The 16286-nt window shown below is 54.8% G+C and overlaps 1 protein-coding gene across 2 annotated transcripts in view; it reads right to left on the reverse strand.

Moving 5' to 3' along the window:
- Positions 1–16286, reverse strand: part of LASP1 (LIM and SH3 protein 1) — a 42255-nt gene that overhangs the window by 16119 nt on the left and 9850 nt on the right. The window contains exons 3-4 of one of the 2 annotated variants that reach the window (XM_039227775.1): positions 8556–8640; positions 30–137 (exon numbers count right to left, since the gene is read on the reverse strand). In XM_039227775.1, coding sequence (XP_039083706.1) covers positions 30–137; positions 8556–8640 — 193 coding nt within the window. The remainder of the gene's footprint in view (positions 1–29; positions 138–8555; positions 8641–16286) is intronic. The other variant, XM_039227776.1, reaches the window with a different exon arrangement.

Genomic DNA, 16286 nt, shown 5'->3' on the forward strand with positions numbered 1-16286 from the left:
CGGCTTCCACGGCGGGCAGGGGAGCATACGTTACTGATCTGGTCCTGGGTCTTCTTGATTCTCTGGAGTTCCGGTGTGTCTGCCACCACACTGAAGCCTTTGCCCTTGTTCTTCTCAAACTCCTCCTTGTAGCGCACCTGCAGGGTCAAGTGCGGAAGAGGGGTTAGAGTGAGGCAGGGGCAGCAACCAGCCAGGAGAGAGATCCTGACCAGAGACCGCCAGCAGTGACATCTACCACCCAGCCCCGAAGGCAAAGCAGAGGCCTTGGCCAGAAAGTGTCAGACTGCTCCCGATAACCCATTAATGCGTATTCCGTGCATTCCTAGTACGAAGTATCGAGGGCTTTACATGAATTATCTCATGTAATTACTGTATTCTATTATTAGCTCCATCTTACAGATAAGGAAACTGAGCCGGAGCGAGGCAAAGTTTGCGGCCAAGGTCACACAGCCTGGCAATAAGTGTCCAGAGCCATCAGGGAGCAAACCCTCATCTACCTGACTCCTGACCCTTCACCGCTGGCCTGTGCTGCCTGAAAGCCAGAGGGAGAAGGTTCTTTCCCGAGCTCCAAGGACCACCCCAGCCCACACCCCGGCCAGGATGCGGCCCTACCTACTGAGAGCCCAGAGGAGTTTTTAAGTCACCAGCTGAGGGGCGCCTGGGTTGCTCAGTCAGTTAAGCGTCCGACTTCGGCTCAAGTCATGATCTCACGGTTTGTGGGTTCGAGCTCCGCCATCAGGCTCTGTGCTGACAGCTAGCTCAGAGCCTGGAGCCTGCTTCAGATTCTGTGTCTCCCTCTCTCTCTGACCCTCCCCTGCTCATGCTGTCTCTCTCTCTCTCTCAGAAATAAATAAAACATTAAAAAAAAATGTAAGCAACCAGCTGAATGAAGGCTGTGCCAAGGGACAGAGTTAGCACCCAAAAAAGGAGGGTGGTGAGACAGCCGCTCGGCAGACCCCATCGATGCGTCTTTGACAGGCCTGGTGGCTTCCGGGAGCCTTCCAGGCCCGCTTCTAAGGTCAACGCCACACGAGGGGATGAAATTGGTGGGACAGACAGGAAGGACTTCAGCACAGGGTTCCCTACCACCCCACCGCTGCCTTCCTCTCCTGAGAAATCCACAGAAATTCAAGTATGGAGGGACTCAAGTCAGGCATAAGAAAGGACCTCCTGAACTTCTAATGGAATCAAAATATGAAAAATATCTTGTTTTCTCCTGGGGGGGTTGAAGAACAGGATGGAGGCTGGAAATGCCCAGGGGACTGAGAACTGTTCCCTGGCTTCCAGAGGCTTCACTGTCCCCCTGGGCAGCCAGCTGTCCCAACCCCACCAGCTGCCTGGATTTCCTCCACGGGGGCTGCCGCACTATCCTAGAAGCAGGTCAGCCCAGGACATGAGGCTCAGGACCTCGGCAGTTTCCAGGAAAGGACAGCCGGGCAGCTCCCAGGCACGGAGACATCTGGCCACAGGCTGAGCTGCACTGTGACCCGACCGACAACACACACGTACAAATCTGTGGCCACACCTGTCAGTTCCTCTGCACATCCCCCAGGGGTCAGAGCCCAGCTTACCCATCCATGGGGTTCTTCATCCTAAGAAGGTTTCAGAGGCCTTTTCATTCTTTTTTTTTTTTTTTTTTTTTAAGAAGCTTCTTTGTTCTGATCCAGACTAAACTCAAAGGCCTGGATGTGCTAGTTCCCATCAGACTGGAAGTTAGTGCAGTAAATACAAGTGCTGACCCACCCCAAGGGCCCCGAACTGCCTCCAGCATCACCTCTTCCAGGAAATCCCAGATCAGCAACTTTTTGTGGGGGAGGTAGAGGGACCCTTTGGGAAAGGTGCATTAGGGAGGGGAAAGCATGAGAGCCAGAAAATTGTTGTTGTTGGTTTAATGTTTTATTTATTTCTGAGAGAGAGGGAGAGAGAGAGAGAGAGAGAGAAAGAGAGAGACAGTGTGAGCACGGGAGGGTCAGAGAGAGAGGGAGACACAGAATCCGAAGCAGGCTCCAGGCTCTGAGCTAGCTGTCAGCACGGAGCCCGACGCAGGGCTCAAACCCATGAACCATGAGATCACGACCTGAACCGAAGTTGGACAATTAACCAACTGAGTCACCCAGGCGCCCCAGAAAATTCTAACTCCAGATGCAGAAACCCCAAATCCAAGGTCTCTGGCCTTGATTTCATCATCTGTACAAGGATTGTCATAGGAATTGGTTAAAACACGGGGAGGGGGCTTCCCGTCACCAAGAATGGGTAAAGAGCCAGAGGGAGCTGGTTCTAACACGGGCTCAGTCTCCCACTTGCTAGGTGATCTTGGGCAAACGACTTAATCTCTTGAGCCTCCATTTCCAATCTGTAAAACGGGGATAGTACCACCCATTCCATTCCCATCAATGGTGCAGACTACAGACAGTGGCTCTAACCCAGCAAATGCCTCGTGGAGCACCCTGAAGCAAGGCAGGGCTCAATACCCACTGATAAAGGCAAGTGTGGAAGTGCTCTGTCAACATTAAACGTGCTGAACAAGGGCCAGACCCCCATTCTTTCCTCCACTTCCTGGCCTTGTAAGGGTCAGGCCCCTAATCCAGGGGAATGATTGTCATGGCGACACTACAATGACATCAGCTAGTTCCCAGGCTCAGGAACTGCCTCTCCCTCCCTGCTGGGGAAGGAGAATTCATTTCATTGCTGGCACCAGCATCCAGATAGGGCGGGGCTGGGGTGGAATGGGGACTGAGAAGGGATGGAGGGAGGTCTGGGCTCGGCACCTCTTTGCTGTGCATCACTAGGCAAGTCAGTCCCCCTCTCTGGATCCCCTGAGCGGGGGGCGGGGGGGGGGGGGCTGGCCAGCTGATCTCTAAAAGCCCACCCAGCTCTTGGAGTTTGTGATCATTTTTAACAACCTGCAGGCCTTACCCATGAAGAATCAAGGTGAGGAAGAATCTCTGAGAGGCCTGTTGGTGCTGGAGTGGGTGCATAGGGAAAAGGGAGAGAGCCAGGAGTGTGGGGAGGGCCCTGCCTAGAGCCCCCCCCCCCCCGTCAGGCTTCCCTTGTCACCCACCCAAGCGGGAGTGTTTGCCCTCATCAGGGATGGCTCACAGGGACACGATGGAGGTCTGGGAGGGAAAGGACCTGCCCAAGGTCATTCACCCTAGCTGTTGGTAAGGTCAGAGTGCAACTTAGCACCGTGGGCGGATGACTCCATGCCTAGAACTGCCTGGGCCGCCCATCCTGGAAATTCCCAGGGCGGGGCCAGATCTCAGCCCGAGGCTCCTCCCCGCCAACACACAGCCCCTGAGACTGCTTTCTCTATGCAAGTTTACTAATAACTCCCTGGGCCTATCCTGTTCACTACTTATCCCGGCAGAGGAGGTACAAATATAAGGGTTTGTCGCATGAGTGGTGAGTGAATTGAATAGACACAAAATCTCCCGACAGCATCATTTAGAATATAACCGGTTTGCTGACGTAACGTAAAAGATCGTGACTTAAAAAAAAATTTTTTTTAATTTTTTAAAAATGTTTTATTTATTTCTGAGAGAGAGAGAGAGAGAGAGCATGAGCAGGGGAGGGTCAGAGAGAGAGGGAGACACAGACTCTGAAACAGGCTCCAGGCTCTGAGCTAGCTGTCAGCACAGAGCCCGATGAGGGGCTCGAACCCACGAACCGTGAGATCATGACCTGAGCCGAAGTCAGACGCTTAACCAACTGAGCCACCCAGGCGCCCCAAAAAGTTGTTTTTTGAAAAAAAAAATACACAACCGACAATTTCCACTGACTAGGGGCCAACTATGTGCTGGGTGCACGTACTATGTAACCCACCCCCTTTTAACAGAAAAGAAATCCGTTTTAAAATTAGACTGACACAGACGGGGAGGAGAACTAATGGAAAAGTCTGTGCTGGAAGCGATCATGAAAAGGTCATTGTATCTACTGCACAGCTTCACTGTGTGCAGGCTCCACTTCCTCTCCTTTCCAGGAGAATAGTTAATGGTGAACATTTACTGAGCATTGCTGACTCCACGCCAGGCACTGTTCTAAACGACTGATAGATACTAATATCCTCACAATAACCTCTGGATAAAGGTAAGCCCCATTTTACAGATGAAGGCACTGAGGCTCAGGAAGGTGAAATAACGTGCCCAGGGTCACACAGCTCGCGGTGGTAGACCCAGGATTTGACCTTCAGCTGGTTTAGGTTAAGAGTGATGCAAGTGGGGTGCCTGGGCGACTCGGTTAAGCGTCGACTTCGGCACAGGTCATGATGTCAATCAAAGTTTGTGAGTTCGAGCCCCAATCGGGGTCTGCGCTTACAGTTTGGAACCCGGAACCTGTTTCAGGTTTTGTGTCTCCCTCGCTCTCTGCCCCTCCCCCACTCGTGCTTGCTTGCTCTCTCTTTCAAAAATAAACATTAAAAAAAAAAAAAAAGAGTGGCACCAGTGTGCTGCTCACAGACTACACTCTCCTGTACCTCGCGATTTCTCACTGTGCTGGGGCACGGCACCACGGGGGTGTGGGCCACACAGACACCCCCAGCTCAGCCCCACCCCACAGCAGTCGCCTCTGCTCAGCTTGGGGGCTGGAGGTGGGAGAGCTGCGTCAGGCAGGGGGTGCCGCTGGGCCCCAGTCTCCCATTCCCTGCCTCAGCCAGCCAGGCCTGGGTGGGACCACCCAGAAGGCCATTTCTGGTCAGTTCTGTGGTTCCCTCCCCCGCAAGGGAGGCTCCAGGTGTCCCAGACACCCAAAGTACCACTTTGGGAACCAAACTAGAGACAGGAAAACAAATAAAGTTGAAATAGCACCGGCGGCTTCCAGAGAGGAGGGCTGAGACACCCGCACCCAGGCCAGGAAGGGGCCCTGGAGGGAGACCAACTGACACCCTGGTGGGGGGCAGGGTAGGCAGAGGAGGCTCCCACTTCCCTTCCCGCAGCCACGGGCTGCTCTAGCAGGCCCTGCCCCCATAGCAGCCACGGGAGCCAGAACCTGTCGCCAGCAACTCCCCCACCGCAGGCCCACTCATCCCTTCCAAACCTCAGTGCATCAGCCCAGCCCCTGACCTCTAGGCAACTAGGCTTTGCTGTCCCCATTTTACCGGGGAGGAAAAAAGCTGTGAGAGGAAAGCGGCCAGGCTCAGACCACAGAGCTGGGAGCTGAGGTAGAAGGAAGACAGAACCAAGCTTGCAAAGAAGGCAGGGGCCCTGCCCCCCCCCGCCCACCTACCCCAGCTGCCAGCCCCCAGAAGCGCCACTGCAGGTTAGAGCCTCGTCCTCAGGCTAGAGCCCTGACTGCCTGACTCACACTCCTCACAGCAGAAGCAAGGTGAGAGCTGGGGTCAGTTCCACCCACTCCCTGCCTGCAACCCCCAGCCCAGCTCTGAGGCTCTGAGTACGTCCAAAAGGCTCACGAGAATCACCAGGGCAATTAAAATGCAGATTCTTGGGCACTGCCCAGAACTGCCAACCAACGAGAAACCTCTTGGGGGAGGGAGGCTAGGAATCTGTATTGCAGTGCTCGCATGTGCGCATGTGTCTGCGGGTGTGTGTGTGCATGTGTGTACACATGCACACACACACTCTCTCTCTGTCCGCCACCACTGGTAACTGCATCCTGTGGGTCAAGAGGACAAGAATGGACACCACATGGGGCGCCTGGGTGGCTCAGTCGGTTAAGCGTCTGACTTCAGCTCAGATCATGATCTTGCTGTTCGTGGGTTCGAGCCCCACGTTGGGCTCTGTGGTGACAGCCAGCTCAGAGCCTGGAGCCTGCTTCGGATTCTGTGTCTCCCTCTCTCTCTGACTCTCCCCTGCTCACGCTGTCTCTCTCTCTCTCTCAGAAATAAATAAAACATTAAAAATTAAAAAAAAAAAAAAAAGAATGGACACCACGTCAGACTACAGAATTGGGAAGAGCCAAGGGTTTGAAACCTGCCTCTGTCACTGGGCTCTGGGCAAGTGACCTAGCCTCTCTAAACCTGTGCCCCCATCTGTAGAATGGGGATAAAAAGATTTCTCCTTCCTCAGGTGGTCATAAGGATTACACGAGGTCAGGGCCTGGCCCTCGGCGAGGACTTCATGGAGAATGACTGCCATTCCCATAATGTCCTCGGCATGCCTGAGACACAGGAGGAGGCCGGGAGCTCAGGAGGCCAGCAGCGGGCCAGACCCCTGGGGAGCAGGGAGCGAAGGCAGAGGAACCTTCGAAGAAACCTGAGCCCCGCGTGCTTCCCCCTACAGACCCCGCCCCTCAGGGATCTGGTCCCAGGGGCAAAAAGAGCTACAGCCTCGCTTTTGTGGGACTCACAAAGGCTGAGGGAATTAATAGGGTTTGAATTTCTCCTCCTGAGAATAAGTGTGTGTGTGTGTGTGTGTGTGTGCGCGCGCGCGCGTGCACCCTGGCCTCTGCCTGAGTGTGTGCACATAACTCCCACATGTCTAGACCCGCACCTTTCCAAAGACATGATGTCTCCTCCCCAAACCTCTTCTTCCAGGTTCCTCTGATGGGCCCCCACCAATTGGGGACCTGACTGCCCCTCTCAAGCTGTGGGGGGGGGGGGTCCAGGTGGCCCTGGATGCTGTGAGCTGCCCACCCCTCGAAGCCCCCTCCACCTCTGGCCCTCTACAGGATTGGGAGTCCAGTGCGGTAGTCAGCGGCTGACCAAGGAGGGTCTGGCCCAAATCTTCCCTGTGCAGACCGGGCCCAGGCCCCGGAGCTGCCTCAGCCCCTCTCCCTACCCGCTGGACCACCCTGACCTCCTCAGCCGGCAGGGGTCTGGGGTCCTCGGCAGCTCCTCCCAGCTACAGGGTTCACGCCAAGCAGGGTCAGCCTCTGGGCTGGCAGATGTAGGCCACTGCTGAGGGAAAAACCAGCTTCCCCTGCTTGCTCCTGGCTGCTGTGGGCAACAGGGGAGGCCTGAGCCTCAGGCCTCACCAGGGCTGTACATGCGGGTCAAGGTCACTGTACTTGGGAGTGGAAAAACCAAAGCCCGGATCCTGAAACTTCACTTACTGGGCGTGTCAACAGGCAAAGCCTCGGTTCCCTCATATGATACCCCCCAGAGTGGGGTCGAGGATACACGAGGCAAAGTAACTAAAAGCGCTTGCTAAGCTACAAATGTTCCCACCAGTACCAGGAACTATCAAGTTTAGTATCAAAGTGGAGACAGTTCTCCTTAGGGAGCTGGGTGGAAAACTGGAAATCACACAAGTCTCAGAATTAGACAAACCAGCCTTCAAAGTCAGCAGCATCTCTTCCCTCTTCTCTAAAGTAACAGTGACCTTGGAGCGCCTGGGTAGCTCAGTCGGTTGAGCGTCCGAGTTTGGCTCAGGTCATGATCTCACAGTTCAAGAGCTCGAGCCCCGCGTCAGGCTCTGTTTGCTGACAGCTCAGAGCCTGGAGCCTGCTTTGGATTCTGTGTCTTCCTCTCCCTCTGCCCTTTCCCCGATCACACTCGTGCACACGCACACTCTCTCTCAAGAGTAAGTAAACATTAAAAAAAATTTTTTTTTAATTTTTTAAGTAGCAGTGACCTTGCCAGCCGCACAGGCTGAGGACGGAGTGAACTTAGATGCCCAGGGCATCGGAGGCTCAACAAGTTAGCGGTTAATAGTGTTATTACCCCTACTACTACCTGTGTGATCTTAGCAAGTCCCCTAATATCTCTGGGCTTTGTTCCTTCCTCACAGCTGCCAGGAGGAGGCAAGGAGAAAATGCACGCACAGCCCCAAGGCACAGCCCCAGGCAGGACGGGGCTGGTCCTTCACACGACCTACTAGGAGACAGGGCCCCAGGGGGTCATCAGACAGCAGTAGCCCCCCTCCGGAGGGGTGAGGGGAGAGCCCCTGCAACATGTTCCTGGCCTCCGGCCCCCTGCCCACGAGGCGTCTCTGCAGTAGCCCCACCCTGCCCCGCCCCCCTTCACAATCCAGGCCAGGCTTGTCCCAGAAGCCCTCCCAGACCACGAGGTAGTGACCCGTTCAGGTCTCAGGGTTCTGGATTCTTTGCTTATTCCTCAGTGTCCCCCCTGAAGACCGAGTTCTCCCTGGGGCAGGGATCCCTCTCCTCCCCACAAAACAAGTGCTCAAGAAAACCAGGCCCCCAGGGCGAGGCCCCCTTCCCAGCCGGCCCTCTGAGGGGTGGAGACATGGCCATAAAGATGGGGTCGACCTCAGACTGGCAGAGCCTGGAGAGGTGAGTCCACTCCTTTGCGGGGAAGGGGATAGAGTGGAGAAGAGGGAGTAGGGAAGAGCTTCCTGGAGGAGGTGGGCTTTAGAGGCCCCACCGTAGTTCCTGGAGCAGAAAGAATCAGAAACCCACACGTCCCCAGCCCACTTTAGGTAGAAGGCGGGGGAGGCATGCCTTCCTCCACACCTTTGATGAAGTCAGGAAATAAGAAGGAACTGGGTACAGGGGTGGGGGCAGGGAGACAAGGCAAGGGCCAGGATTTCAGCACCTTGGCCTTGCTGAGTAAACCACAGGGGGAAGGAGCCCTTGCCAAATCCAAGGGTTACAACAACCCTCCCTCCCGCCAGGCCACAGGGCCATTTCCACCCCCTCACCTGACTCTGGAGCTCACTCTGTTGCTTGAGGCGGAGGTTTTCCGGGGTGTCAGCCACCATGGTGAAGGACTGCTTGGGGTAGTGTCTGCAGGACAGAGAAAACAGAGTGGAGGTCACTCCGGGTACGGGGCGGGAGCCTCTGGGCTTCCCACAGACTTGACTCTCCTGGAAATGGTCCTCTTCTCCGCGAGCAGCCTCCGCCCTGCCCCAGCAGCAGGACCGCCATGTGCCCCATCCTTGGCTGAGGTGGGTAGGCCCTTCTTAGTGTTAGCCGAGGCGGAACTGGGAAGATGACATCAGGCCCGAGTGGCTGGCTGGCCATGAAGAACTGTCCGGAGCCAAACGGAGGCCCTGGGGACAGTGTCTGAGGGTTTCAGATGACCCTTATTTGGGGACGACCCATGCCTTAGAGTCTAGTGTGCAGGGAGGTTGAGGGGCCTGGGCCACCCAGGGCGGCCCCACTAGACTGGGGAGAAGATGGGCCTGCGTCAGGACAAAGCTTTGAGCTAAAACTAGAAATGGAGACCAAGCAAGAGGAAGGGCAGGAGGGATATGGAGACAGAAGTAAAGGGGAACGGAAACAAAACAAATGAGCAAAGGGGGGACAGAGAGAGAGAGAAAGAAACCAAGAAAAAGACTTTTTTTTTTAATGTCTTATTTATTTCTGAGAGAGGGAGAGAGAGTCAGCATGAGCAGGGGAGGGTCAGAGAGAGAGGGAGATACAGAATCCGAAGCAGGCTCCAGGCTCCGAGCTAGCTTGTCAGCACAGAGCCCGATGCGGGGCTTGAACCCATGAACCATGAGATCGTGACCTGAGCTGAAGTCGGACGCTCAACCAAGTGAGCCACCCAGGTGCCCCAACAGACTCTTAACTATAGAGAACAAACTGCTGGTTACCAGAGGGGAGGTGGGTGGGCTGAAGGGTAAAATAGGTGAGGGGGACTAAGGAGTGCACTTGTGATGAACACCAGATGATTAAAATAAGAACTTAAGGGGCGCCTGGGTGGCTCAGTTGGTTAAGCATCCAACTTCGGCTCAGGTCACGATCTCAAGGTTCCTCAGGTCATGATCTCAAGGTTCGTGGGTTCGAGCCCCGCATCAGGCTCTATGCTGACAGCTAGCTCAGAGCTTGGAGCCTGTTTCAGATTCTGTATCTCCCTTTCTCTGAACCTCCCCTGCTCATGCTGTCTCTCTTTCTCTCTCTCTCAGAAATAAATAAAACATTAAAAAAAATTTATAAATAAATAAAATAAGAACTTAAAAAAAAAGTAGTAGTAAAGGAGAATGGGACATACATAACTGCGGTGGCTTCCTGGAGGAGGTAATGAAAGAGAAAATGCACACATCCAGAGTGGTGTTTCAAAGGGCTAACAAGGGCTAACTTAACTGGAGGTGAGAAATCAGCATGACTCACAAAATCAGCTTGAGGCCCTCAGGGTGCCAGATAACACTGTAACAAAGGTTGAGGTTTGCCCTGTGCCTTACTTAGTTCAGCAAGTCCTCACAAATGCCCTATTTTCCCACTTTGACAGAAGGGAGAACTGAGGCTCAGAGAGGTCAAACAATGTGGCCAAGGCACACAGCCAGTAAGTAGCAGCATCTAAATTTGCCCCCAATCTCCCCAGGGCCCAGCCTCCTGAACCAAACCCTCCAATCTGCAGACACAGGACAGACTCCAGGAGCCTGTTCCCCAGAAAGAGAGCGGGCCTGGAGGTAGCACGAACCAGTGCAGCCCTCGAAGCCAAGCCTGTAGGGATCTCCAGGATCGTGCATTCATTTCCCAGAGGAGGAAATAGAGTGCTGGGAACACGCACTTAGTACTTATCTGATTTCATAATTAGCTTATTTAGCACATCGGATTATTGTCCTCTCTCCACTTCTCCAGGAGATGAGGGGTTTTTGGTCTCTCTTGTCCGTTGATTTATCTCCAACTCCTTAGAACAGTACCAGGTATTCAACGAACATTTGTTGGATAAATGAAAGTCACACCAGGAACTGAAGACTAGAACTTGGGTCTCCCACTTCCTCCCGGGTCATCACAAAGTCCCCCAGCAGACCATCTAGAGACGAGGCAGCCCTGAATCACTGTGGCTTGTGGGTATGTGCTGGTATGTGAAATGGCTGGGGGTCCCTATGGGTCCCAACTATTTCAGAGACTAGTGAGTAGCTTCTCTGAATAGGAGCTGAGGTCTGGCTGCTTGCAGCCCTGGGGGGCCACACCCCAACTGTGACCACCTGCAGGTCCCTGATTTACAGGTTGTCCTCAGGGAAGACATGGATAGTCTCATTCCAGGCATGTTCCATCCCAGCTGGCGGACGTGCCCTAGAGCTGGAAATGCACTGCCCTCCTACCCCTGTGCGCTCCCCAGAGCTGGGAGGTTCACGCTGGCACCACCCCAAGCCAGCGCTACGTGTAAACACGAGACTTCCCTGTGAGCCACCACTCGCGAAGGGCAGGACTTGGGGTTTGCAGAACTAAACCAAGGTGGGGAGGAGTGTGTGACCAGAAAGGACACAGTGCTGGACTCTGGCCCTGCCACTGACTCTCTGGGTGACTTTGGCAAATCCTTTTTGCTTCTGGGCTAGTTTCACTGTCCTGGACCTAGGTGATTCCAGCTGTGTCCCGCCCTCCCCCAACTCTCCACCCCAGCCTCCAGTGCTCCACCCGGGTACTGGCTCCCAGATCAGCTCCCCCAGCAGAGGGAGGGAGGGAGGAGGCTAAAAAGCAAACACAGGTGTCTACAGCTGGCAAGAGAAATGGCCCATGGATGAATGGGGGGCTAAGGCTATGGGTCCGGGACCCAGGCTTGGCCCAGCTGCATGAAGCTAGGGCCACCCACAGCTGAGAAGCCCCATTCAAAATTCCTTAGCAGCTCCAGAAAAAGGGAGGATCAACCAGGAGTCTGTTCCTGGAGGCTAGAAAGAGAACAGCAGGAAGAATCCAAGGAAGATCTCCAGCAGAACTGGCTAGCCCTGAGGTCCTGGCAAGGAAGGCTTCAGAGATGACCCTCCCACGAGATCAGAGCCCTTCTGAAGATGTCATGGGGTACGGGGTGTGGTGAGGAGAGCATCTCTAAGTAGAGAATCATGTGGCAGAGAGAGGTGAGGTCCTGAAGCAAGGGCACCAAGAGGAAGACCTCGCAGCAGCTCTGGCCCAGAACTTGAATGGTCAATTCCGAGATGGCACTGCTTAGCATCTGGGGGAAGGGTGGCTCTGGAGTTGATATGCAAACCTGATTTGCCTACATGTACAGGGTTAATTTAAAAAAAAAAAATTTTTTTTCTTACATTTATTGATTTATTTTGAGAGAGAGCGAGCATGAGCAGGAGAGGGGCGGGGGTGGGGGGAAGAGAAAATCGGAAGTAGGTGCCCTGTCTGCATGGAGCCCGATGTGGGTCTCGATCTCACAAACCGAAAGATCATGACCTGAGCTGGAATCAAGAGCCCGCCGCTTAACTGCCTGAGCCACCCAGGCGCCCCCTGAATGTAGAAGGTGAAAATGGAGTGCCTGTTCCAGTGGCCCCAGGACAGCCAGACACGTGCACCTGACATGCGCCCCCCCCTCACAGTTTTGAGGCTCCTATGGCATACATGCTGCATTGTTCCTCAACACACGATGAGTGCATAGATGGGCCCCTGCAGTGACACACGTCCCGTGGACCCAGGAGCCACCAGATCCACACACGACAGCTCACATCCCAGGCCACATCTCCGCCCCTCCACATCAAGATACCCTCCCAACGGGGCAGCGAGTGCCTCTGGATGGGATTGTCGGGTATTTCTTTCTCTCTTTAGAGCCACCGTGACCCCCAGATTTCAGCACCCCTCCCCCCAGCAGCTGGAACACCAATCCCATCAGAAGGGAAGGGGAGATCAGCCTGGACATTCATGCAGCTTAATCTGGCAGGAAGCGGGGACTTGGGGAAGATTTTAATCCTGCATTAGGTTAACTAGATTAAAGAGGAGCTCCAGAACCTCCAGGCTCTTACCCTGCCTCCTGGACCCCAACCCCGAGTCAGAAGAAGGCAGGCGGACATCTATTCCTCTATTGGGTCAACCCTGTCCCCTCCCCACAGCCCCCCCCCCCGCCCTGGCGAGACAACCCTGTCTTTCCCTTCCCCTGCTCACTGCGCTTCAGGTTCCCATGGCAACCTCATCCTCAGCTCCAGGCAGGAGAGCAGCAGAGCAGGAAGACAGAGTCTGTGGGGGTGGGGGAAGAGGCGCAGACGGTGAGGGTGTCCTCAGCTGCGGAGTAGCTCACGAGGGCAAAAACCAGGAGGCTTGGGAGCACAAGATCCTTGTAGACAATGTCAGTGAGGAAGACAGGTGCCGCGGGGTGTTTCAGAAGGAAGGGTGCACAAACATGGGTGCCGTGCCCTTCCCCCACCAACGTGACTGCCTTCCAACAGGGCTGCAACTAATTTGACCCCCTTCCAGAAACAATTGCTGGGAATTCTACCTTTTCCCTCTCTCTCTGTCCTCAAGCTGAAGCTCCCCTCCATGCCGCCCCCCACCCACTACTCTCAGATCCCAGTTGGGATGAATGGATGTGCGTGTGTGTGCTGATGTGGGTGCCGAGGCAGACGAGGGGCTAATGCCCCAGCTCGTGACCCTGACGGAACCCCAGCCTCACCAACAGACTGGGTCACGGTGAGGCAATGAGAGGGCCAGGGTGGGAAGAGCTGGGTGTCCCAACCCTACCTGGAGCTCTGTGCAGAGCACAGATGTGCTTTGTCCCTTCTGTGGGCCAGCCTGCACACAGCCCCTTGTTAACCATTCCAGGCAGCGGGCCCTCTGACGATGCCCCTCCCCACCCTTGACAGCAGCATCAGCTGCTCTGGGGAAGAGAGAGGCATGGAGACAGTCCAAGTTCACTAGGACAGGAAGCCGGGGTTGGTGGAGGGGCAGGGGAAGGGACCTAGCACTCACGAGGGCAAGAACAGGGACCAGGAGGGCAATCAGGCAGCAGTGGGGAGCAGCTTAAGCCTTCGGGAGAACTTCCGGGCACACCGAGTGACTTCTTGATAGACTGTGTCCTGTACACATTGTCTCTTGAAATCTGTCACAAGGCTTTGGGTTAGGAAAGGCAGGCATTATCACTGCCAGTTTTACAGATAAAGAAACTGATGCTCGGTGTCCAGGACGAAGACCTTGCTCAGTGCACTCCCCCTGAGCTGCACAGCTGCCCAGCCATCTAGGGAGAGGCTGACATCTCTCTCTCTCTCTCTCTCTCTCTCTCTCTCAGACGGACCCCAGTCCACCCCCAGCTCTCAGAGCTCTGGGGAAATGACAGATGTGCTTGGTGGGGTGGGTGGAGAACAAAGTACTTTATCTTTCAAACCCAACCAGTTCCCGAGCTTGGGCATCATGAGCAACCCTGCTCCCAGTCGGAAGCCACCTCCTCGTTTAATTAAAACTTTCCTAAAGCAGGTGTCTGCAAGAGTGCAGACAATGACACGCATGGATGCAGGAGAAGGGTCCTCTGACTAAGGACCTCGGAGTTACCTTCCTGCTCAGGACTCTGAGGACAGAGAGGAGGTTGAGGCTCCTGCTAGACACGCTGGTGACAGGGAGAGCTTCTAGGCCACAGCCCCACTCCCGCTCCGGCCATTAGCTGCATTCCAGAGGCTGAGCCAGAATAGACCAGAGATCCCGAAAGCTCCGCTCCGCCTTTCCACAAGCACCCCTGCCCCTTCCAGCCTTGGACCCCTTCAAAAACCACAGCTTTTTGTTCAAGGAGGAACAAAAATACATCAACAAAAGCAACAAGGAGCCTTTGGTTTTACCAAAGGGAAAAAAAATAGCCCCTACATCCTGCCTCTGCTGATTCCCCTGCTGGGAACACTGCCCGTGGGCGGGGGGGGGGGGGGGGCTCCTTTCTAACCCAGTTTCTTACCAGTCCCCCAGGCCGGAGGGGCTGAAATGGCGGGGATAGGAAGCAACAAGGAAGCATTGTTTGACCAAAGGAAAATAATGAGCAGCCAGAAGGATCAAGGCCGGACATGAAGAAGGACTTACCAAGCCCTCAGGCTGCAAGATGCAAAATCAAAGCTGATACCCGTCCCTGATGGCAATACATTAAGAGAAACGATTCTGCCCAGTTGGGTAAGTCATAGAAACACACTGAGTCTCAGTTTCCTCATCTATAAAATGGGATCTTTCAGAAACTAAGTGATCTCTGAGGTTCCTTGAGGCCCTGACACGTCTGAAAGGAAGGCTCTCGGGATGAGGGGGGCGGGGGGCCTGCCTGGCTGCCCCTTTAAGCTTGCCTCCCCATCCTAAACACACATCACACATATGCCCCTCACTCTCACTCCTGATGCTATACCCGCTCCCTGACACGTCTGATGTCATTTTTCCCAATCAGAGGCAAGAAAGAGGGAATTGGGAAAGCCCCAGACCCCAGTCCTGGATTTGCCCACGGATGCTCTGTCCCTAAGAGCAGCTGGGATTTCGACACAGTATCCAGAGATGCTTTGAGCACCCAACCCCCACACTCTGAAACTTGAAGGAAGGAGCAGGACCACAGTCCCTTATTCTCCAGAGCCAGGGCCATCTCCACCCTCCTCAGCCCCACACCACACAGCTCAAGGAAACTGAAGGATAGACCCCGAAATCCATAGCAGCAAAGAGGGGGAGGGGACATCTGGGCGCCTCCCCTTTCCTCCCTGGCCCATGTCCACCTCCACACTTGATACCCCCAAACCTGGTTCCCCTGGTCTGAAACTCTGCCCCGGGTGTGCAGCCTTCATGGATTCATGGCCCCCAAGGAGGAGGGAGCAGGCACATTTCTCCCCACTCCCACCCCACCTCTAACCTCCACACTCCTACACTATTTGCATGGAGGAAGAGGGGCAGGTTTGTACATGTGGACAGATGAGCCCCACTTTCGGAGAAGGTGGTTTACAAAACAAATAATCAAGGGCATAAATAGTCCTCTAACCCAAGGAACTTTCTAGAAGTTTCACGAAAGAATGTGACGAACAGTGGTTCTTGTACCACCAGCCATTGTGCAAAAGCGGAAAGGCACATCTCCACCTTGCCTGGGCGGCTGTGCCTGGGAAGTGCGAACACAAATGCAGCCTATTCAGTCTGGCTCCCTGGCATCTCTCCCCGGCCCCAAGCCACGACAAAGTGTATGTCTGGGTACGACGCAGCAGACACGTGTTGAAGGGCATGTTTGCGGGGGTCCATCACGGCCCAGCAGGCTGGCTGTGAGCTCTGGCCTGTGTTCTTTCTGCTGCCTAACCCCAAAACACGTCTAGTGCAATGAGAGAAACAGAAGTGGCCTTTTGGCTGTGTACAGCCCCTTTCGGGAACATTTTAAAATCTCCGTCTTGAGAAGCCAACCGGGGAAGGACCGACAGCTCTCTCCTCTGTCTTGACCACCTCCTGCAAGACCCTGGCTCAGGGACTGGCCGAACACAGGCCGAACACAGAAGCCTCCCTGCACACCAAACTCATACACTCTCAACTCACAGCTCCCTGGCAAAGGGCCAGGACAGATCACCTGCCCCTGTGGGTCTTGAGCTACTGCCGAGGGGGAAGCCAGGTCTCAGGTCCACAAAGCAAGGCCAGCATGGCGGTGGGGACCAAGCTCCAGCCTGGAAAACCGAAAGATTCAGGAACCTGAATGTCACTGAAAGATGGGGCCAGAGGCAGAAAGCAAACAGGAAGGAATGAGAGGGGATGAGGGCACAGTGCCTGGCACACGCCAGGTGCTCGGGACT

This window comes from Hyaena hyaena, unplaced genomic scaffold, assembly GCF_003009895.1.
Source record: "Hyaena hyaena isolate Hyena2069 unplaced genomic scaffold, ASM300989v1 scaffold_29, whole genome shotgun sequence".
Taxonomy (NCBI): Eukaryota; Metazoa; Chordata; class Mammalia; order Carnivora; family Hyaenidae; genus Hyaena; species Hyaena hyaena.